Source organism: Cavia porcellus, unplaced genomic scaffold (genome assembly GCF_034190915.1).
Source record: "Cavia porcellus strain 051 isolate PalLab524CR breed Dunkin Hartley unplaced genomic scaffold, mCavPor4.1 scaffold_9, whole genome shotgun sequence".
NCBI classification, from domain to species: domain Eukaryota; kingdom Metazoa; phylum Chordata; class Mammalia; order Rodentia; family Caviidae; genus Cavia; species Cavia porcellus.
Window position 1 is genome coordinate 78,622,928 of NW_026947492.1, and position 24,114 is coordinate 78,647,041.

At 37.9% G+C, this 24,114-nt stretch overlaps 1 protein-coding gene across 4 annotated transcripts in view; it reads right to left on the reverse strand.

The window, feature by feature from the left end:
- Mettl15 (methyltransferase 15, mitochondrial 12S rRNA N4-cytidine) overlaps positions 1 to 24,114 on the reverse strand; it is a 143,548-nt gene that overhangs the window by 76,700 nt on the left and 42,734 nt on the right. For all 4 annotated transcript variants that reach the window (XR_010049891.1, XR_010049890.1, XM_003465006.5 and 1 more), the window contains exon 3: positions 8,297 to 8,433. Coding sequence is in view for 2 of the 4 variants with exons in the window: in XM_003465006.5 (XP_003465054.2) it covers positions 8,297 to 8,433 (137 nt within the window). In the remaining 2 variants the exon portion in view is untranslated. The remainder of the gene's footprint in view (positions 1 to 8,296; positions 8,434 to 24,114) is intronic.

Genomic DNA, 24,114 nt, shown 5'->3' on the forward strand with positions numbered 1-24,114 from the left:
ACAAATGCACCATTCAAACTCATGAGGGCTGGGGGACACAGACATAAACCATGACAGTAAGTCTCACAAAAAATAGAAATAAAAGCCTAATTAAAAAACCCTAGAAATGAAGAATCCAGCTATAAAGCTGAAAAATATAATAAGAGTTGACTCAAAATATAATAAGAGTTGACTACAAGAGTTGACTCAAAAAAGCAAAGTCAAATAAAGAACAATTTTCAGAGGGTCAAAAAGAAAAAAGAAAGTCTACAGGAATTCTGGGACACAATAATAACACTTAATTTATGATTATAGAACTTAAACATTATATAAGAAGGGAAAAAGAATAGAAATTGTACTTAAAGAAGTAATGAATAAAAAGTCCCTAATCTTATCCACAGTGTTATACTCCAGAAGAAAAAGAGTAAGATCTGCAAAATTCTGTCAACTTGTCCTGCAAGAAGGCATGAGAAACACAGTCTCAGGCAGACAGAACTCAAATGCTTTTCTTCTGCATATTCCATAAAAATTAAACATGTAATCTTTGGACATGTTTCCACTTGACAAACTCAAAATGGGACTTACAAATATTAAGAAAAGTGTGTATTGAAATAATTACATGGGATTAAATAAAAGGTAATTGAAATGGTAACTAGTAATTACAACAAGAGTAGACATTTAATATTTAATGCTTAAGATAAAATGTAAGGTGGGAGAACTGGAAATAAAAGTATTAATTTCTTACTTAATATGATGTTGATTTGATGGATATTATGTTATTTTACATACTTAATAAACATATTTAAAATTTTTTATTTTGAAAAATACTAACAGCAGCCAACAGTAACTTAAAAAAATAAAAGGGATATGAGAGGAAATGGTAAAAGCAAAATTTTAGGTGTCACAAAAATTGCAGTAAAACAGAAATAAGAAAATGTAAAGCAAGGTAGCATAAGAAGAACAAGTATATCTTGATATAACTGAATTTTTAAAATTAAAAATATACTCAGATTTATTTTCCACAAATTACATCTGGTATTTATTGCTTATAGGAAGCACACATAAAACAATACAGCATAAAAAGAATTCAAATATCAATAATGTGAATATGGATGACTATATTAAAATTAGTATTGCAGTAAGTTGTAAATAACTATGTGATGAAAATTACAACCAGTTGACTTCCAGAAGAACATGGTGGATAGATAGCAGTAGCTACGGAGGCGCTCTGAGATACCCTGCTTAAAATCCAGGAATGGTGTGGTACAAGGAGTCTTAAGCAAGGGGAGATACACCTTGCCGACCCAGGAATGAACTAAGCTAAGAGAAACCAAATAGAAATCCAATCCTGGTGCTATAACAGGAACAGATAAAATCTCAGCACTGAAGCTAGAACCCACGCCACTGGAAGCCATGATTTGAATTTTCTGCTGCTGGTGCTGCGTCCAAATCTGCAGGGCAGGGAGAAAGACGTGCAAAAGCTCCGAGAGTGGGAATCTGCAAACAGTGTCGAGAGTGGGACTAGCAGGGAATCCTACATCGACTTGCAGTGAGTGAGCCGAACGGGGACCCTTTCATAGAGTAGGAGGCTCCAGCAAAGGACATACTGGGACCGGGCAGACTTGCCGGAACAGAGTGCTGCAGTGACATTAGTCACATATTCCCCTCTCAAGCAGGATTGGTGGGGAGTGCCTGGCCTGCATGACACCGCTGACTAAGACCCAGTAGACTAGCCCAAACCAGGTCCCAGCGCCTGGCGGTGCACCCTAGCGGTGAAGCCTTCGGTAGGTTGACCTGGAGGGGCGAGCCCGGCAGAGGCTGCCCAGGTCTGTGTCTCCCTAGTACACTGCAGTGGGCTGGAACACATGGTGCAATTCAAACAAACTGTAACTGAAAAAGAGAAAAAAATTGGGCCTCCTAAATTGGCTTGTAGGGAAGGAACAAAAAGTATGGGAAGAGGAAGCAACAAGAAAGGGTGGCCAGGCCCTAATCCCGAGAACACTGATCCAGGAAAGAGAAACGCAAAGGAAGACAGAAAACATGCAATATCAGACATGGCACCAATAGACATAAAGCGATATCTCCAGAGCCTCATAGATGAGTTCAAAAGTGAAGTATTTAATGAAATAAAGCAAGATATAAGTAGAATAGTTAGAGAAATGCTAAGCACCACCCAAGAAAAAACAGATGGTGGAATGGAAGAACAGAAAAAAAGGGGAGAATTGTTTGATGGAGAAAATAGAGAAAACATAGAATACATGAAGCAGGTTCAAAGAGATTACCAGGAAACTAAAAACTCTATCGAAAGCTGGCATAGCAGCTTGAAAGAAACCAAGGATAGATTATCGGAATTGGAGGGCAGATTTGTAATATGGGAGCATGAAATGAAAAACTTCTTAAAAATAACAAGAAAACAAACAGCAATAATACAAAGGCTAGAAGATGATAAGAGGATCTATAACTTAAGAATTAAGAACATAAAAGAAGAAGTAGGGACACAAACAAATGGACTACAAAAGCTATTCACAGAAATAATCCAAAAGAATTCCCTAATTTAGCAAAAGGTAAAAATACTCAGATGTATAAGGCATACAGGACCCCAGCCACCTACAACCCAAACAGAGCTACACCCAGGCATATAATAATCAAAATTCCAGAAATCCAATATAAGAACAGAATATTAAAAGCCATCAGAGACAAAAAAAAAAAAAACAGATCACTTACAAGGGAACACCCATCAGAATTACAGCAAACTTCTCGGCATAAACCATCAAATCACGAAGAGCGTGGGGGGAAATAATTCAGGCTTTGAAAGATAATAACCTCCAGCCAAGAGAGATATATCCTGCACAACTGTCCCTAGAAATTGATGGAAAAACAAGGTACTTCCAGGATAAAGAGGAACTAGGGGAATTTGCGACTACCAATTCAACTCTACAGAGAATACTGCAGGATATTCTAAAAAAGGAAAATGGCAAAAACAGTGGCAGGGAGGCCACAATGAATGGAGCAGAAAGCAAAATGAAGAAGACAAACTGACAACAAATGACAGAAAAAGAGCTCAACAGAAATGAGGCAGAGAAGATTGGATGGTAGGAACAGCTATTTTGGAGAAAACAAGACATCATAATAGCTAGTGCTGATTTAGTATCATCTTGCTTTGAAGTTCCATCAAGCTTTTATTCTTCTGTCTCCATTGGTCTTAACAGGTTGTATCTTATTGGGTTTTATTATATGTGATAATATAAGCAAAAACTTTTATAGACAAGGAGATTATACAGAAACCATTGTTCATTTTCTGATAGTTGGTTCTAAATATCCTGTAATACTATCATTCTCTTGAATTGTTTTACATTGTCTTGATATGTTTGGTGCTACACTATATGAAGTTATACTCAAAGATTTCAAGGAAAGAGACACTATGGTAATTACTTTTATGTCAGGATATCTTGTGGTGAAACACTATTTTCCTTAAATGGTTATGCTTTGACCTGCACTGTTTTGTTGTTATGCCCTCTTTTATCTCAGTCCTCTTTTTTAAAATTATTTACTTTTTTATTTTTATCATTTTAACTAAGGGAAAAATAAAAAAAAATAGCAGGATACATTATAGTAACCCACTTTGGTTTCCTATTAACTTGATTTGAAACCCTGTATAGCTCTCACCATCTTGCTTTGACTGATTTTCCTGTATTCTGCTTTGCTTGATAGTACCAAGTTGGAAAGTATAGGCAAAACTGTAAAGACAATAAGATTCATTATGACGCCCATTCTGGTTGACTATTATCTTCTTTTAAAGTCCTGTAATGTCTCCAATGTTTTGGTTTTATTCTTTACTGTTTTGTTCAATTTTATTATAACTGATGATTTGGGAATTCTTTTTAAGATAGCAAGAGGCAGTATGGCAACCATTGTTGATCACCTAGTATTTTGTTTTTACATTATCTATTATGTCCATCCTTTTGATTTGACTGACTCTGTTCTGTTATGTCACATGTGCTTTTACTCTCTTCAAAAAAAAGTAGTAAGAACTGTAGGAGTAATAAAACCCAAAATGTGTAATTGTCTTTGTACAAAAGAAAGGAAAAGAAAGTGCTCCAAAGAATATAGCTGCATATATATTTAAGTGTATAAGATAGATAACCATATTACTGAGGTTTGTTGGATCATTGAGCAAAACTGTTTCCAGTCTCACTGTTTGAAAGTCCACTTTATATGCTTTAATTTTGTAACTTGAACAACTATTTCTAAGATAACAATATGTAATCTATTAACTAGTGATTTCCTACTGTTTATTCTTTCTGAAATTCTGTATAACTTGTACCCTTTTTATGTTTTTTTTTCTTTTTCTCCTTAAATAAAAATAAATCCCCCCCAAAAAAGAAAATTACAGCCAGTGAAACTGTGTTTTAAGATAATAAAATAGAAATGTGTTGACAATGTTTAAGAATCAATTTTATAAAAAATATGTAAAGCAGAAGGAAATATACCAAACAACTAACATTGGTGGTTATACTAGGAATTATTTTAAATTTTTTCTCAGTTATACTTTTGAATTTTATGATTTTAATTAAGAAAAAAATGACAGGAACAAAATACTGGAATAGATGTAAAGTAAAGTCTGCTGAAATAGAATACAAACTGAAAATGTCAATTATTTCCAAGTTAATTAGATATTTAATACAACTGATCAAAATGATTTCCAAGAAAGCTTAAAAAATATACATGCAATATAATAAATATTGATAATTATAAAGTGAATTATATAAATCATCATCAATGTTGATTTTCTTACATGTGGAAATGTGGATGTGTTTAATTTTTATTATAAATTTGCCGGTGAGCAAATTTACTTTATAAATTGTTGAAAATAACACATTTTTAAATTATAGTAAAATGATGGAATCAGTTAGGACTTTTATTTTCTTCTTCTATAAACAGTACACAAAACATCTATTGTTCCTCAAAGCACAAGAAAAAAGGTTTTTTAAGATTATTCTCTGAGAGCCATCTCACCCCATGGTAAAAGTCAGTCAACACCCAAGACTCCATTCCTCCAATTTAAACTTCTCTCACAGCCGTCAGAGGCCATGGTGTAAAGCCACAGTTTCAAACAACAGGTGATCTAAAATGTCAGCTTTCTGAAAAAGCTAAAAATGGGTTAACCCAAAATTCAGCCTCCCTGTGAACTGCTTAGATTTCTGTGAAAATGTTAGTATCTATTTCTGACTCAGTTTTGACAGAGGAAAGACCAGGAACTTTTTCAAGACTTAACTAGTGTTTTCAATAAGAACAAAATCAATAACCAAAAGGAAGAAATTACTGCATTTCCTCAAAGGCTATTCATGTGAAGAATGACAAAATGTATGCTTTACTACAAATTCTAATTATGTATTTATTTTAAGACAATAATTTAATTTGTCCTCCCAGTCAACTATCCATTTATCTATTAACCCCAGAAATTATCCTGTCTGTATTTCTCTTCCTTGTGTATATTTTATACTATTACAACCAAAATATGCCTTCCTAAATAATATGCAGCATTGCTTTGTGTCTTTTGACTTGCGTAATTCTGCAGAGCCAGGATCACACAGCCTCTGCTGTCCTTTCTGACTGTGGTCCCTCCCTTCACCTCCCTCCAGATGAGCCTTCTGTTCCTCAGGTTCTTGTAACTGATGCACACTGATAAGCTTAAGGATACGCTTGTTTAGATCTCAATTCTTATATTTACATAAGACAAATTCCAAGCAAATTATGTATTTTTAAACACTGAATTAATAATGCCCACTAAAAATGGAGAACATCCTTTCCTCCATATCTTCATTGCACAACTGTGATCCCCCGGGTGTTATACCATTATTATCTTATTCCTTCCTTACTGCTTCTGAGTTGGAGCATCTTTTCTATGAAACAGCTTTTTATCTGTTTCTTTGTAAAACTGGATATTTTGAGCTAATCAAATTTGTAAGACTCATCCTATCTGATAGACATAAATACTTCTATATTAATAACCCTTGTATATTACTCCTTTTATGTTTCTTTCCCAAACTGACTTGAAATAATCATAATATTTTGTCATTTTTAAAATTTATATAATTAGATATGTGTAGCATTTATATTTAGCGTTTATTTCCAATTTTGATTATGGAAGTTCCTTACCACTAGATTATATATGTAGTCTCTTCAGTTTCTCATAGAAATTCCATTTTTAATTTTTCACACAGTTTTACTCCATCATGAAGTAAAGTTTAAAATAAATGTCCATTTTATTGTCTTGAAGCTTGACAGGTATCATTATCAGTATTATTTATTCAATTGCACAGGATTTTAATGAGTCCAAATATTTTTGTCTATTTCTGGATACTGTCCTCCTGCCTGGTCTTAATGCCCATGCCATACTGATCTTACTATAGTGATTTTATAATGTGATCTGACATCTGAAAACCCAAGTTTGCTCTTACTTATTTTTGTAACTGAAAAAGATTTTGTCATCTCTCAAAATCCATATATGCTTAGGAATATTCATATAACTTCAGATACTTTTGAGAATGGAGTGTTCTTCCCTATCACCCTTTCTAGGTATTTTCATTTGAATGGATTTAAAGTTTTCATATAAAAAGGTATCATGTAATCTTAATAATTTTACATGTTTTTTGGGATTTTAATTATTCAGTCAAATTTTTATAAGAAAATATTTTAATCTTTTTTTGAATTAACTTTTCAGACCATCAAAAATATTGAGTAATAAGACTTATAAATTCTATTTACATTAAAATTTGACTTAAACTATATTTAATGATATTTTACAGGTTTTATGTAAATTATTGCTGTTTGTGCTTGCTTAAGATGATATTTTACACTTACATATTTTCCTTATACTCCTGTTAGTTCAGAGATTTCAAACAAGAATAGTAAGCTAATGACTGTCATGATTACCAACCTATCATTGATTGGATCCTTATATGGAACCCCTTCTCTTCCTAAAATACACACTGCTAAGTGGTATGCATTGTACTCCACTGGATTTTAGCCAAAAGGCTAAGAAACAATAGTGTTATTATTTTAGTTAAATGATGTGTGAGATACATTAGTGTTTTCTTTTCAATGGTTATATTTGTTACTTCAATGAGGTTGGATTTTTTAATTTCATATTATCTCTATAACAATTTGGTTTTAAAATATGCTGGGCTCATGAAACTAAAAAATTTGAAAAGTAAAAAGACAACAAAATAAACTATGATTATATTATTAAACTGTATTCTCACATTAAAATTGAAATAAATAAATGGTACGTTTCAGGAGCTCCAAACACCTTGTGATCTTACGACAAAGCCCAGCATACTTATAGCTCCTGAGTCAGAGAACCCCAGATTCACAGACTTGGGGACTGGGCGCCTGCAAAGATCAGGTAGGAGAAACCTGCTGTCCACCCTTAGTCCCCGTCACCTGTCCACGCTCAGGCCTGCGCTGCTTCCCCATAGAGACCATTCACGTGGGCCAGCCACGCCCCGTACAACTGGCTCCCGCGCCCAGCAGTCTCCTCCATTGCAGAGAACAATGTGATTACCCATTTCTAAACAGCCCTACAGCAAGACAGTCCTGGGGTTCCATGGCAGTTTTCTCTAGTAGAAAAATGGCTGTCCAACAATGCATCACACAGATTTTACTCCCAAAGTCCTACTTATTATTTAAAGGCCAGGTACCCATTACGGTAATACTGTATATTTTTAAAACAGTTCCACAGTAACAGCTCACTAATGCTGATACCAGTTTACTCTACATTTGTCTCTGTATTTCAGAAACAACTTAGAGGAAACAAGGGCATTCTGCTGAAGTACGTGACTTGGTGAATTCTCAGGAACAATTTCTTATTTACTCTGCTTACATACTTATTTACTCTTGAAAAGTCACTGACAAACATCTTAATTTTTTCCTTCCTGAAGGATGTCTTTGATATCCTGTCTCAGCCTCCTGAGTGGGAAAGGATATAAACATGTACCACTACACCTCCCTAAGAAAAATTAGTATTTTTTACAATGAATTATATGCCAAAATATTATTTGTGGATGGATTATAATACATATTCCATCTTGGGGCCAGAAGTCATTTTTGTATCTGGCCTTACCGAAACAGAAAAGACGGATGCCAAGAGAGCACCAGTCACTGAAACATTAATTATACTGATTCTCTTCCAGAGTAAAGGGAGGAAGTATTCAGTGGGAAAAGCACAAAAAACCATATGAGGTAGAACAAACCCTAGGGTGGTAAACTCAGCTCTATAAACCAAGTAACAAAGTGAAACAAGCACATTACTCACGGATACTGCAGTGAAAGCTGCTGGGCTGTCTCGTGAGCGGCCGGGTCTCTGTCTAAGGCGTACACAGTGATGTCTGCTTCTTTCTGGAGAAGGGCCCTCGTGTGCCCTCCCGAACCGAATGTCATATCTAGAAGAACCTGGCCAACAGAGAAGAGCTGTTCTTAGCATAAATATAACTTATTCCTATATGTATCTTCATTTCCAGAAGTGCTTTGTGATTTTCAGAGCTGAGAAAAAAAAGAAAAATAGTACTTCACCACAGTTGAAATTTGCATATATGAAATCCCACTCAATATTAGTTACCAATCTGGGAAAAAATACTGATCAGAGGGCCAGTAATATAGCTCAGCAGCACGGCAAGGTTGTCAGTTTGATTCCTAGTACCAAAAAACAAAAACTGATCAGAGTACCAGTAAAATAATCAGTGGCACGGTCTGGCTAATGAAGACAAATGTGTATTTATCCAGAAGGTCGACCGAGTCACACTGCTTGGGGACAGCTTTTTAACGTTTTTGAGTACCCAGCTGATAATCATTTTTCCAGTAAGTTCTTGCCATTTGGAGATGGCTTAAAATTCCTGTGGTTTATCTCAGTGTTCCTAAATGCTTTATATATAAATTAAATGTATCTGTCGGTGGGAGAGAGACCTAAAGAGACAGAGGGAGAGAGAAGGAGGGTGTAAGGGAAAACAAGAAAAAGACAAAAAGAAAACAAATAAGGAAGAATATAGCTAAAAATAAATAGTCATTGGACAAATCAAATCAAACCTGGAAAATTAACCAACTTAACAAAGACACTTGGACAAAGCCTGTGGTTTTCTAAGTCAAAATACCCACAGCTAACTCTAGGTTTGAAACTAAGTAACTACACAGCTTTGGAAAAATCACTTGCTGTCCCAAAATCCCATTGTGTTTAGATTCTCCAGTATTTAACAAGAAAACTTTGCTGGCAACATCACATAATTTCCTATGCAAAACAAGACACTTGTCAGCACGAAAGATTTGCTAGTAATAATTTGCCAAACCTCTGAGTGTTTGGGTCACTCCACACACACGACACAGTTCCCTGGGTCTGAATCTCCTGCTTGGCCATCTTTCTGGTTACACTGTGAGAGTGGTCAGGTCACAGTTGAGCAGTACACCAGATCAGCACATGGAGAAACGTGTGCATACAAGTTAGCTGACTGCGACTGACCTGAAGTCGAGGTACTTCGCACATTCCCCTACAGTTTCCATGAACTTTGCTAGTACCAGGGAAATTAAATCTACTACTCTCACAATGTTGGCAGCCTATGTCTATCCGCTGGATTCAAAACCACCTCAGCATAGCCGTTTTAAGTTCAGTTATATGTTGGAGAAGAAGGGCAGTCCTGCAATGGATTCAAGTACTTCTCAAACGTGGCAGGTTCTTTCAGGGAGTGTAGTTACAAACACAGAACAATTACACACTTTGTGGCTCCTGTTCACCGAGCTAAGTCGCATCCTCTGAGCGAGCTAGCCTGCTACTGAAAGAAGTCTGAGGGAATGTGGTCCTTAAAACTGAGCAAAGCCCCGATGCAAGGTAGAAAAGAGGGCAAGGGTGGTAAAAACGGACAGGCCTTTCTTTCTAACGAAGTTTAATATAACTTCACCTTGCCCTTGTACTACTACCAGCACAAAGGGAAAGGGAAAAGGGGTGTCTGCATAGATACTTTCATCATTTCAAACAGGAACTATGGTTTGAATCATACTTAAACTTCAAGATAAAATTATTTTCTCAGCTTACATACACATTAAATTCATTTATGAGTAGGAAAAATTCCTCTACCCTTTCCTACTTGTTTTCAAACTGTGAGTTCACTATAATTTGAACAAATAATTCTCCTTATATAAAACTATAAACCACTTCCTTGTAATGGCAGCAACACCAGGTATTGCTATAACCCTTGATTTAAATTAAGAATCTAGCAAATAAAACAATTTACCTATGATTATCCTAATCCCAGCCACAAAACTCCCAATCAATATTTTAAAAGAAAATCTCTATTAAAAATATTCTGGAAATTGTGAGATGACAACTATAATTTACATGATTGTTTTTAAAATGCTATGATTATGCCCTTGTAGATACACTGACAATCAAGGAAGTATCAGGCGCAACACGGAAGCAAAATGAGGGAGGAAGTGGGTCCGGCCAGCCGAGAAGTGAACCCTGCTGCTGTCCTGTGTTAACGGTGCCTGGAGCCAGCAACGCTCATTTTTAAAACCCTAACCCGCATTGCGCATAGTGACATCTAGATCTCCTGAGTTGCCCTGTGCTACAACTAAAAACAGCTCAATTAGCTTTTCCCTCCTCCTGATCACTGACATGATGGAAGACGGTATTATTTATCTACATTAGTTAATAATAAAATAGGACACTCACACACACACACACACACACACACACACACACATATATATATATATATATATTTGCTTAAGTACCTAAGAACAAATATATCTGAATGTTTCAAAGAAATCTTTCCATGGATTTCACTTATTTCAAATATTTATCTCGGGCTCTGAATATAAGTAGAATTCCTGCTTTGAAGTTACCTTATATAATTTATCTTAAAATACCAAACTCACATTTGATATTCTTACTCTGGCTATTTCCCTTACTACTGTATACCCCTGATCAAATGATTTTAATGCCCTTCACAGGAAAAGAGAATAAAATGCACCCGTCTGTCTCACAGAGTTACAGATGGCCTTATGTCTCAATACAGCCGTGACATAGTTCAATTCTACAGATAAGGAGACTGAGGCCGCAGGAAGCTGGCGGGAGGCAAATGCTGGCTTCAGAGCTCATGAAGCTCCTGCTCGTGCCTCTGCCAGCCTTCTGCAAGGGATCTACAGGCTGCTCCGTGGCTGACCACGCAGGAATGCTTTTCCATCTGTGCAGACATCCAGACGGGCATTACTTTCCATCCACAGAACAGAAAGCTCAAGTGCAGAGAGAAATGGGACTTGAGCAAGGTCAAGCTACAAATGAGGAGAAACAAACTTCAGGTCTCAGTAACTCTCATTTCTGTGTTCTTTCTAGGAGAAAAGTTGGGTGGAATAAGAAAGAATCGTGGCAGAGATGGCTCTATGCACATGTTTATGGGTCATCCGTCCTCCACTGGGATTCATTCAAGTTTTGAAACCCATGTCGCTCCTAACCCACATCTCCTTCCCTTTCTATTTTCCTCCCTTGCTCTCCTTCCTTTGCCACAAATGTGCCAGGACAGATGTCGAGATACGTTTGTTGCTCTGTCCTCCTATCCTGTCTTCTTTCAGCCAGGCATCTAGATACCCAAAGCTTTAGATATTCCCCAGGGATTTCTGCATGGGGAAAGGAAAAAACTTTTTGTTTTTCCTACCTTTTGAAGATCACTAATTTCCTAAGTTTTGGCAAAACAGCGAAGCTTAGAAAGTGAGACTGTTAGTCATTTAGGGCAGATATCATCTTTAAAGAAGGGGAGAGATTTCTGTGACATCAGTCAAAAAGGATGGAAAAGACAGAGCAAACATGGGAGGTGCAGGACCATGGCAGCACCCGACGTTAAAATCCCACAGCATCTTTGCAGATGGGGACCTGGAGCAGGAAGACCCTCACCACAATTTCCACGCCAGCCAGCAATCTCGCCTCTCTGGGACGCACAGGTTAGACATGGGCAGCTCAGGGACCAGCAGGTACAGCAGGGGGATACCAGGCTTAAAGACTGCACAGCTCTGGTACTGGGGGTTTGGAGTCTGGAGAAGGACTGTGCTGATAGAGTCTTGGCACAGAGGTTGTATCCAGCATCAGAATGAGAATGACTTAAAGCCAAAATCAACTTTACCTCCACGTCACATGGCAGCATCAGTGCAGAGCCCAAACACTCAGAATAGATTAAGGAGTGTGGAAAAGGGTACTTCCGCTTCTCAGGGAAACCACGTGAAAGTCGGCAATGTTCTCTGTGTGTACTTAAAGATACTGGTCAGAACACAGAGCTCTTTACTCTGCACCTGACAGCCTCGAAATAACCCACTCTCATCAGTTATAACCACATCAGTGTACCCCAACACTACCAACCGATGGCTTCATGAATATGAACAGAACCCTTCTAGCATGTTACTGATGATTTAAAATTGATCATGTGGTTTAACTCTGTAAGACCTTGTTTTTATTTCCTATTGCCTTCTGTATATTTAAAATGAGAAAAATGAGCATCTCTCATTGCAGACTGGTTGCTTTTAAACAAATACAACCAAATGACATTTTATCCCACAGTCTTCTACCAAATATCACAGGAGTGAGTAGTCTCCATGGAGTTTCCTCACAGCAAGCCAAAAGCTGAAATACAGCTGTGACTCTGACATGGAACTCAGAACTCTCAGGGCACACACACTCTTCCGGCTTCCCACACGCCCGGCGGAGACTGAGGCCTGGCCTTGTGCAGCAGCAGTCACTGTGGGCTCACCCACATGGCACTCCCCCCATTGACACCTCTCTTAGTACAGAGACAGACTCATGACAACTTTGCTCCTTAAGCCTTCATCCATGCTAAGCACCTGCTGTTCCATGGTTTTACCTTCTGAACAGCCTTGATGCAGGGAAGTCCACTGATTTGAATGGAATGGTATGAATGCCTACTCCGTGTCTCAATTCCTCATGAAGACAGACTTATGGCATGCTACAATTTTCAAACCCATTCCGGAAGTGAGAATGCAACAAAATAGACTGAAAACTTAAAAACTGGAATCCTGGGTGAGCACAGAGAGCTCGCAGGAATAGTTCCAGGCCACCTCTCCGTTCTGGTGCCACCCCACCTCTCCAGAGCACACCTGAGCTGGCACTGCATCACTCTGGCCCGACCTCCAGATGCTTTCGGATGATGGACGGCAAGCTCCCATGGCCCTGTGCACAGAGGAGGAAACTGAAGAACTCACTTTTTCAACCCAGCAGTTCTAATCTCTGAAATTTTCACGCTGGAAAAACACTGTTAAAATTGGACATGAAAACATTTTTAGCCATAAACAGTATGAGGGCACATCTTCCATTTTACTTTTCTAATGTTGGTTAGTCATTTCCAATCTGTGCAAAATTTTTAATAGTAAGTTCCCATCTGAATTTGGAAACAATATGGCCTGATTTCACTTTTAAATTCTTTCCTATGAATATTTTCTTTTCTGGCAATTGCTAATTTTGAATTTTTAGAATTAAAGTGTTTTTAAAAGATTTTTTTAGTTGAATACCTATTTGCAAGTAATTGCATTTTGAAGAAGTGAACTATACCAAGTACATGGTTGACTATGAATTTTTTTCAGCAAGCAATTAAATGTGCATGACATTAATTAACATATATTATGGAATATTAGTTTAGATAAGGTGATAAAAAGTAATACACAGATATTACATATGGGTCTTCCACACTGATATTCTGATATGCGTAAGAATAACTGTAACACTAGTGAAATGAAATCTACAGAGGAGAAGTAACTGTAACACTAGTGAAATGAACCATGTAAAAAGGGCACACATAACATTCCACAAGAAGGCAAAGTACTGACATTTATTCAAGTAAGTAGGAAAACGTACTGAAGGAAGGACTTTACACTGAACTGGGCTCCAAAGGTTTTGTAGAATTCAGAGTTCACTTTTCCTTCCCAAGCTCCCATATTCTCCAAATCCAACTCACTGAAAAGTCCTGATTTTACCACACAGTGTCCTGACATTTTCTGTGTCCACTCTTAATTTTGAGAGCACAGTCACATGCTTTGCTATGGCAATAAGTTTAACTACCGTCATACGCATAACCTCATATCCAATTGTCCTTGCTACACTGCTAAGAAGATATTCGAGAAGTAAAATCTTTGCATCTGCCAGCTATGCCCACTTGAACCCCTCAGTGGCTCTCCAATGCTACCAAGAGTCCAAATCTCTAGCTGTGATGGGTGAGTCTTCATTTTCTGGCTTCTGCAGGTCTTCTAACATCACCTTGTCCTTCTCCCAGAGACAATTTCACCACCCACTTTTGAGCCATGAAGTTGTCAAAATATACCAAGCCATCTGATGGATAGTTTCAAACTTTTTACTGTTTTTACATTTTTATTTTCAAGCAGTTATGAGAGTCCTAATATGCCTACATCACTTGGAAATACAACAGGATCAAAGTGAGTGTGCTCCACTGGTCGGTCCGGGGGGCTTCTCCTTCTCCACTTCAGTGGACTGTTCTTTTTAGCTAGAAGACTTCCAGACTTAACTGGCAGCAGGAACTAAGGCTGCCCCCAAAATGAAGGGAATAGCATTCCTTGACCAGTTATTTTATGTAAGACCCACTGGACATGTTCTCTGCACGATCTCTTACTGTACTGTACAGGGGCAGAAAGCCACACCACGGAGTGGTTCCCCACTGCACTCGGAGGGGAGGTCCTGCTGTCAGCACTGTTCTACAGCCAAGGCAGCGTGGACAGGGCAGGATGGTAAAGGTCTGAGCACAGCGAGCGAACGGCCACACACATCTCAGTAACAACGTGGCCTCCGGAACCTGCCCCACTACCTACTCTCCTCCTTTAGGAAGGCAGAACAGGCTGATGAGATGCTGTGGGCTGAGAAACCAGAGAGGCGTACATCAGAAAGTGTGCCAGGTAGGACCACAGGAGACCAGAGGCCCCCTTTATCACGCCGCCACTCTGTTTCTCAGCTCCTGCAGTCCACAGGTCCCAAGTCGAGCTCACTCCTTCTTACAGCAGACCAGAAGGAAGCCATGTCTCACCAAACCCCACCCTGCAGATGATTACCCAGCAGTGGCTCACCTCGGAAAGCCTGGGCGGGCATGCAGCTGCCGACAGAGGAGAAGGAATTCTGGGCGCACTCCCTCCTTGCTTCTGGACCTTCCATCTCCCCTGCCTCCTCTCAGGGAGGGGTAAGAAAGACCAAGGCCCCAAGAAAGCAGCCAGCAAGCTTTCCTAACAGACTGGGTTGATATCACCGCAGATTCCTGGGCTTCCAGTGGCTGGACAGCACGGTGTGCAGAGGACAGGGCAGCAGTGCAAGGACACTCCCTCCTGACCAAATCGCAAACTTCTCCAGGCCCAGCCAGCAACCTCGGCTTTGCTCCTGGGGATTCTGCTTCCTGCAATGCGCACACTCACTTTTAAAAACCGAAACTGACCCCATCACTAAAATACGAAAGCAACAGAACAATTTCTGACCTCCTAAGAGAGAAATGAAAACCCTAAGAATGGGTTTTTAAAAAGAATGTGTGGTCCTGAGGATGGAACGCAGACCCTTCTCTGCAAGTGAGGCAAGCACTGTTCCACTGAGTCGCATCCCCAGTCCTCTGGTCACAGCTGATTCCAAGAGAACCTTCCTGCCTCAGCCACCCAGAGAGCTGAGCTTCCAGGTATCTGCCATCATGCCCAGTTGTGTAGGCATCTTGAGAGAGAAAAATAGTGTTCAATAATTTCATGTCAGAACAGTTTTTTTGGAATCAGGAATCGAACGCAGGACTTTATGCTTGCTAGGCAGGCACTGAGCAGCTGCTGAGCTACATCCCCAGCCCTCAATTATTTTTTTGTATTAATCTCAAAATAAGTGAAGTGAGGGGCATTTGTAGATAGAGATTTTGGGGACAGTAATTTAAAAAACTAAAATCTACAAATGTAATTGGGCAAGCACCTATAATGGGATCAAGATGTCTCACTGACAACAAGACCCAGGAAACACTAACTTCCAATCATAATTTCACAAGTTTGCTATAACAAATATACATATGTACATATATCACATTGTTTGCTTTATACACACAGATAGTATGATGCAGTCTTTGAGAGCCTTGTGGCATCATCAGTAAGAAATGAACGGATCCAACAAGGTTTTCTGAATACTCTGACTAATGCTGCCATCTCCAGCATTCTGGGCATGGCACTGCTTGTCTATAATCTCATGACTCTGGGAGGCTGAGGCAGGAGGCTCTCTGGTTCGAGCCTAATGTGGGAAACTGAATAACTCAGAAGTCTATGTGAAAATAGAAAACAAAACGGGCTGCAGATGTAGCATGTGCACAGCACTGTGTTTAATTCCCAGTTGAATTCACTAGTCATGGGTATGACAATGTCACCGCAGTGTTTGTCCCTGTCACACCCAGAGACTGTCCTACCATCGGGTGGCAAACTGGTCACCCAAGACTTCTCAGGCTCTGCCTGTACTTCCTCCTAATGTGTGGACAAGGGGACACCTGTCACACGGGTGGGTCTGTGGAGCCTGGGACGTGAACACAGAAGCCAAGTCGGTGCCCGCAGGCACCCGGCACACCCCTCCACCAAGCGCCTGACTCAGTCTCGCCCTGCAAGCCCTCCTCAGTGTCTGTCTGCTAAGCACCTACTTCGTTCTACTTGTAATGATCACACGACATTATGTAAAGGGAGCACTCAAAAGAACATGAAAGTTACAACACAAACAAACAATCAGTGCAGTAAGTGGGTCTCTCTCACTTTACCAGGTGTGCTAGTGTCACTATAATGACTCACTCTGCCTAAACTCTGCAAACATTTCATCTTTAGCTTCCACTGTGTACTATTCCCAAAAGAAATCTTCACTTGTCATAACAAAATTTGTATGTTTCTCCTAAAGTATGCTCTTCAATTCTATTAAATTAAATTATTAGAGTATTCATTCTTCTTTGTGAGAGCAGCTTTCACATTTTTCAGTAACATGGGATGAATTTCAATCATAAGCCCTAAGCTATCTACAGTGGAACTGCCACTCAAGCTGCTGGCACAGAGCACAGTGGAAGGATTGCACGCAGCTGAAAACACTGGTCTCCATAAGCTTCATCTCACAGAGGTCTCTGGTCAGAACAACATCAATCTGTTAGAAATATTTTTAAAGAAAAATATTCTTTTAATCCATATCATTGAGAAAAGTCAAATAAGAATTCTGGATAAACTTTCATATAAGCACTAATATTGTTAGGTATATTTTCTTAAGAATTATTAAATATACAGACACAGCATTTTTTAAAATATGAAAATAGTTTAATACTAAGCTCTTTAATGTGGTCTGCAAATGCTCTTTTCAAAATATTCTGGCATGAGTCATTTTACCAATGCCAATTTCAACATGCTTCTAATATTAAATTCTATAAGTACAATTAAAAGAAATGATAGTGGTATTTTCAGTTTCTTGGCCTCCAAATAACCAGCATTAATGCTGACCAATATGCTTTACTGCTCATGCCCAATCCAGGGGTGCTGGTATGCACAGGTCAGAGGTACAGGGGTCAGGACAGACGAGGAGGTGCTCCCCAGGTCTTCTACCTGGTATGCACCTGAGACAGGTGGCATAACTTTGAGATTCAGAATACTGAATAACAAAACATCAGAAAATCCTTGTGTGGCATAGATGTTAGAAAGTGAAGTATAAGAAGGGAAAAAATTAGAGAGAAAACAAGAAAATGTTTTTAAAAGTAATTCAAAACAGTAAGTGGGTTTAGTAAAATGCTTTTAGAGCAGATTGCTTTTGTGGCTTACAAATATGATATAAAAGATATATATAAAATAGTATGATATAAGAAAATGAAACTGAAGATCAAAATATCTAATTTGCCACCTACAATCTATTGCTTACTAAAAGTTAGACATGTTTCCTGACTTCTCTGGACTTCAATTAACTCATGTGCAAATAGGGATAAATAGTCCATGTCATCCTGTTATTGGGGAATATCAATGAGAAAATACACTGAAGGAGATATGAAAAAGTATAAATTCTCCTATATAAAAATACTATTAGTAAAATGCATTTAATCCATGAGAATAATTATTCATAAAAGGCCTAAATTTCATAAACATGTAAGTGAATCTAAAAGTAATTTAGCATTAAATTAAATGACATTTCATGGCTTCTAACACTCAAATTAAAACTTTGGTCAGCAGATGATTTTTCAAAGGAAACATTCAACAATACAACACTGACAGTATAAGAAATTCGAAAGAATTTCATTCTCTGACCTAGCTCCTAACAAATTGGCTAAATACACCAGATCTGAATTCCTTAAATGTAGACCCACTAACTTATCTCCCTCTGGAAAATGGTAAGGAAAACACAAACCACCCACTGAGGCCACTGAGTGGACTTGTTCTTTCTGGGGTAAAACCAACGTGAAATGAGAGAGCTGTGGGCTCTAGCCTGGGTTTCTGTGTGAAAACAGAATCTGGTGACCCCTGAGCTGCAGGTGCCCGGTATTTTCATTCCAGCAATGCGAAAAGTGACTAACAGAAAAACCTGCACCACAGAAGTGCGGCTCTTGCTGCGACTCTGCCTGACCATGTAGTTCCAACGGTACCAGAACTAGTTTGTGCAGAGTTTGGAAAATCTGGAGAACCAGGCTGGAGAAAGCCTAGACGACTGTAAGGAGGGCCAGGTGGGTGTTTGTGGTCTTGACACAGAGCCCAGAATGCGGACTAGAATGTAAACAGTACACACCAGACTCAGGAGGTCTCTTTTGAGAAGGAAGAGTCTACTGGGAAATGGAGTAGAGGACATGTATGTTACACACTGACAAAAACTGATCTAATTTTTCCTATGTGAGGCTGAGTTTAAGGGCAGCAGAATAATTGATTTGGTGGGAGAAATTTCACGGCAGTCCAAGACTCAGGATATGGTATGAATACTGCTGTCTATATTTAATAAGAATCAGGATGAAAATGGAGAGCAGAAAATTTTGAAAAATTTAAATTCTGGTCCAAAAATAACCATGAGAAAATTAAAGTCAAAGACGGTATCCTTGCTGAAGAGATCATGCCATTAAAAAGAAACTAAGTGCTCTGTACAGCAACAAGATGCCTTTAAAGAGTCTAAGAAACCAGCAAGACCCCCTCATTTAGGCTGCAAAAGTGTCAACTTTTTATTTGAAACACTGCTTCTCAAAAAGAGTTGAGAAGGGTGTGTAAGGATTTGTCTCCCTGGAATTCTCTTCATATTCTCTTCACTACGTTCATCTATTGATGAACTGCTGACAGCCTGGTCCTGGGGACAGCAGACCCTGGTATTGTCCAGGTGACAATGGTACTACTGGCATGCAGAACCAGTGAGCTATGGGGTCAGGGAGACTTTCACCTAGATTTCAGAGGAAGAGCTGGAGGATCATGCAGGCAGCTCCTGAGAGGGCAGTGCACGATGCTCCAGAACAAAGCCAGAGGTGAAATGAAGACCTCAGTTGGAGATGCCAGGAATGTGGACAGCCTGCCAAGGAAAGCTGTAGGCTGCACAGGCAGCTGGCCTGAGAGAGAGGCCACGTGGAGTGCAATCAGCAAAACTGTAGCAATGACACCACCCAGTCAGCCCTCTGGAACCCACATCTCAGCACTGTGTCCCAAGGATACCGGACATGGAACTACACGACTGTATATTTTCCCTGCTGCAGTTTGGTATTGTTTTGGCCTAATCATTTTCTTTCCCCTATTTTTCCTTTTTAAAATGAGTGTTAACCGTGCCTTGGAATAACATAATTTTTCTATTTTCTTTGTTTTCACTTTTACAAAGGTTCATACCTAAGAGTTTGCCTTGAGTCTTAAGGAGACTTAGAGTTGGAATTCTGAAAAATGCTGCAACTGTTGAAACTCTAGGGAAGAGATTATTGTGTTTCAGCTGTATATGGAATAGCTATATAATGTTATGTACAATTAGGACTTTATACTTGGAGTTTAAATATGGTTTAAGAAGATGTGCTTAGATGTCAAATTGACAGAGGTAAAATGTAGTGGTTAAGTCTAACAGTGTCAGTTCGATTGACTTGGGAGACACTAGGGGATTAGTAAACCATACCTGTGGGTGGACCACAGATGTTTAACTTTGTGTGCTATACACGGTTCCTGTCCACTTCCTTTCTGGTACTGTTACGCTGCTCTGCTTCCTGACCATCATAAACTAAGCCGTATCCCTTGGCCATGAGGGTTCTGCTTAGGAGTTAGCTGACCCTGAAATCAAGTCTCTGGAACCATGAGGCAAATTAAACCCCTCCCCCTTTAAGTTGCGGGGTGTCAGATACTGTGCCTCCGCGAAGGGAACACTGACTAATAAAATATCCCAGTCACTAACAGAGGCATGACTAATATTAGTCTAAAGACAGGACTTCTTACAGACTGAAAGCCTACTACATTAAATAGAAGCAAGTATGAAAAAAACATTAACGTAATAAGACCTTACAAATATTAAAAGGATAATGAGGAAATATAAAGAATTGCATTTTTATAAAGTCAGTAACAGTTGAAATGGACAAATTCCATTTAAAAATAAATTAAAAATAAGAAAATTAAAACAAAATTTCAGTTTTTTTTTCTCTCTGTGAAATAAAATGGATCTCAAAAAAATACAAGTTATCAGAATTCACTCAAAGAAGAAGAAGGCAGGAAGGGGGTCTTTTAGTGTTGGCACTACTGATATTTTGGGCCAGATTCTTTTTTTATAAGAGCTGTCCTTGAATTATGGGTACTCAGCAGCACTCTGGGCCTTACCCCCCACTGCCACTGGGACTCCCTTATTCTAGTAATAAGCAACAGTATTTTCAGACACTACAAAATGTCCTGTGAGAGTGCAAAAGTGCCCTCAGAAAGAACTCCTGAGATAACCTGAAAAGTTCTACTAAAACTGAATTTGCAGTTCAGATTCATCTGAAAAAAAAAAGTCCAGGTCTGGGTAATTGCACTGGTAAATTATACCTAACATTTAAAGAAGAAATAGAGCCAAGTCTATAAAATATCTTCTGGGAAATACTAAAGGAATGCATAGCTCCCAGCTCATTTTATAAGATCAGCATTATGCTCATACAAAAACGGTAACATTGTAAGTACAGATCAATAAGCCTTATAAACATGTACATAAGAATCTTCAATAAAATATAAGCAAATAAAATCCATTAATATGTAAAAAGAATAACAGAATACTACCAAGTGAGGCTGATCTCAGGAATGTAAAGCTGGTTCTACATTCACAAATCATCAACTTCTAATTTTGGAATGCTGATGTAAAAACACAATTCACCACATACATTTCCCCAATTTTTTACTAAAACGCTACTTTAAATTATTGCTAATTTAAATGCTATTCCAGAGTGCATTATTATTGCCAAACAATAGCATTTATGCTTTCAGGAAGCAGAATGCCAAGTATTATATAATATAATGTTAAGAGAAAGGACCACAAGATCACAAGATGGAAAATACTCAGTCTTGAAAATACAGGCACATAGCACAGGAAAAAAAAAAAAACTTTATTTGCTTATGTCTGAAATCAAATATTATAACCTAAATAATCTGAGATGATCTGCTTAGTCATTATGAAAAAGGCTTTAAACATATAAACAATGAGTCTACCAAGTAGAGGTCAGAAATAAACTCAAGAAAAAAATTACAGATATTAAAACATATGCTTTAATCAAAACAAATCTTACTGTTGGCAAAGGGGAGTAATAATAAGAACTAACTGGTACTTTCTTTAACTAGTTCAGATACTTTATTTCAGAACACAACTCTAAGCGCCTTTCTAATAGTTTTTACAATAGGCTTGAAAATAAATCAATTTGCCTGTCAGGAATTTATCTAGTCTCTGATATGTAATTTTGATTATTTCTTAAAATACATGCAGGAAAAAAGAACTACTCCACAATATATCCCTATCTGCTCATTACACCTGGAGTTCATAATAAACATCAGAATACTATCGATGAAATCTGATATATACCACAAGTTTACAGTCATGTAATATATTTATTTAAAAAAACGTTTTAAAAGAAGGGAAAAGGCAAAAGATATAAATTTGTGTATATATACACACACACACAAGATAGCTAAGATGACTGTACTAACTCTATTAGTTCATGAGAAAGAACAGTTACTACTCACACAGTTCATCAATGTTACATGTCTATAGCTGGTAATCTAAGCAATTCTTCTGAAGATAACAATATGCAATATAACAACCTTTGTTAAATTCCTATCATCTTGTTTTGAAAGCCTGTATTGTTATAGTTTTGCATTTTCTGTTGTTGCAGTTGTTTGCTTCTTTTCTTTTTAGTTTTTCTTTTCCTTTTTTTTTCTCTCTTTAAAATAAAAAACAAAAACTTAAAAAATGTATTTTAGGTTGAAAACAGTCCATTAATCATAAATTTAAGATGATATGGTCTTTGAAAAATAAACTTCTTTAGCTTACATGAAGTGTAAATAACATTCAGATCTTCCCTTTCAGTCTTTTAAACACTCTATCTCAGGACTTTGGTAACTCTTCCAACATTAGTTAACTACCGAAGTCTCAAGAATACTCCTTGAGGGTGTAGCTTAATATGAGAGATTTTTCCTGACACACTTCAAACCCAGTCCCATCATTCTATACCCTTAGAAAAAAAGAATTTCCTACAAAGAATAAAAAGTTAAAAGGAAAAAGAAAAAGCACTTTCATTGCCCTGATTCTAACCCAAAGACACTGTGAGTAGAGAAAACTTTTACAAACTCCAATTTATATATGGTATATGTTTGCATTAAATTTAAAATTAAAATTAAAGTTTTAAGTATTATCACTATTATTAAAATCTACAGACAAGTACAAATACATTCATGTGGTGGCATTCTAAAAAATAATTTATAACTTCAGGAGTAACTTTAAAATACCAACCTCACGAGCTCATCCCAGGAGAGAAGCCTCACGTGCCTCATGGGCAACCCACAGCTTCTCTACTGTTTCCTGTCCTTAGCTCAATGTGTACCTGTTATTTACAAGTACTGCCTAATTCCATCATTATCAAAAGAAGTGTACTTAATGTACAAATGAGAGGACTGGTGGAAACATTTGATATTTGGGTTTAGATAAAATCCTGTATTTATTACAGCATTTTATGGGCTTTGTCTCTTTCTCTGCAAAATAAGAACTGATGCACTTGGAACAGAAGGCCAATAAATTAAACAGGACAAAATTCTCATTTCATAGCTGAGGTGATGAGTAACTTTGTAGCAGCATTCTAGCCCTCCAAATTTCAAAACAGCAGGTTACAGAAAGAAATGAAACTTGGAATTATGAATCAGCTTTGAACATTTCTTGTTTGCTTCTGAGGGAAATAAAAGTTTAACAATATACTTATTGGCACCATATTTCAGCCAGTTTATAATATTGTATGTTTTGGGTTTTATTGCAAATTCAAATATGATCTTAAAAGATAAAACTACAATAAAACAAGCTATCTACCTAACACATTGAGTGTGTATTTCACTAATGTAAACATTAAAAGCAAGCTGAGTAGACTGCTAAGAAACAAGTTTGTGTTCTTAATATTACCACTTAACTTTAAAAAATCACTTTTGTTTAGAAAAACACATTTAGACTTCATGCACAAATGAGCTGATGACATTTGCAATACGAAAAGAGAAGATAACCAAAAAGCTGGGGTGGTACCTTTTACACCGACTTATAAGAAATTATAGTAACACCTGCAGCGTTAAACCTGAAAACACTAGGGTAATGACTGACGGACTATTTTATTCTGTACCACAGAATAATCAAGTTGAATCTAACTATCAATAAGAAAATAATGGTGAGAACAACGAATTTTCAATGGCAGAGTGGGGTTTTTGGCAACACTGGGAATGAACCTCAGGGCCTCATGCTTGCGAGGCCCTCTGCCCTCCAGCTATGGTCCTCCTATGCACTTTAGGAGATAATTTGTGTATGCTTCATCTTTAAAAAACTCCTAAGATAGGTCCTATCTTCTGCCCAAATGCCAAGAACTCGTAAGTACAGACATGGAACCCAACAATTAAGATTAAACAATTTGCCTGAGATTT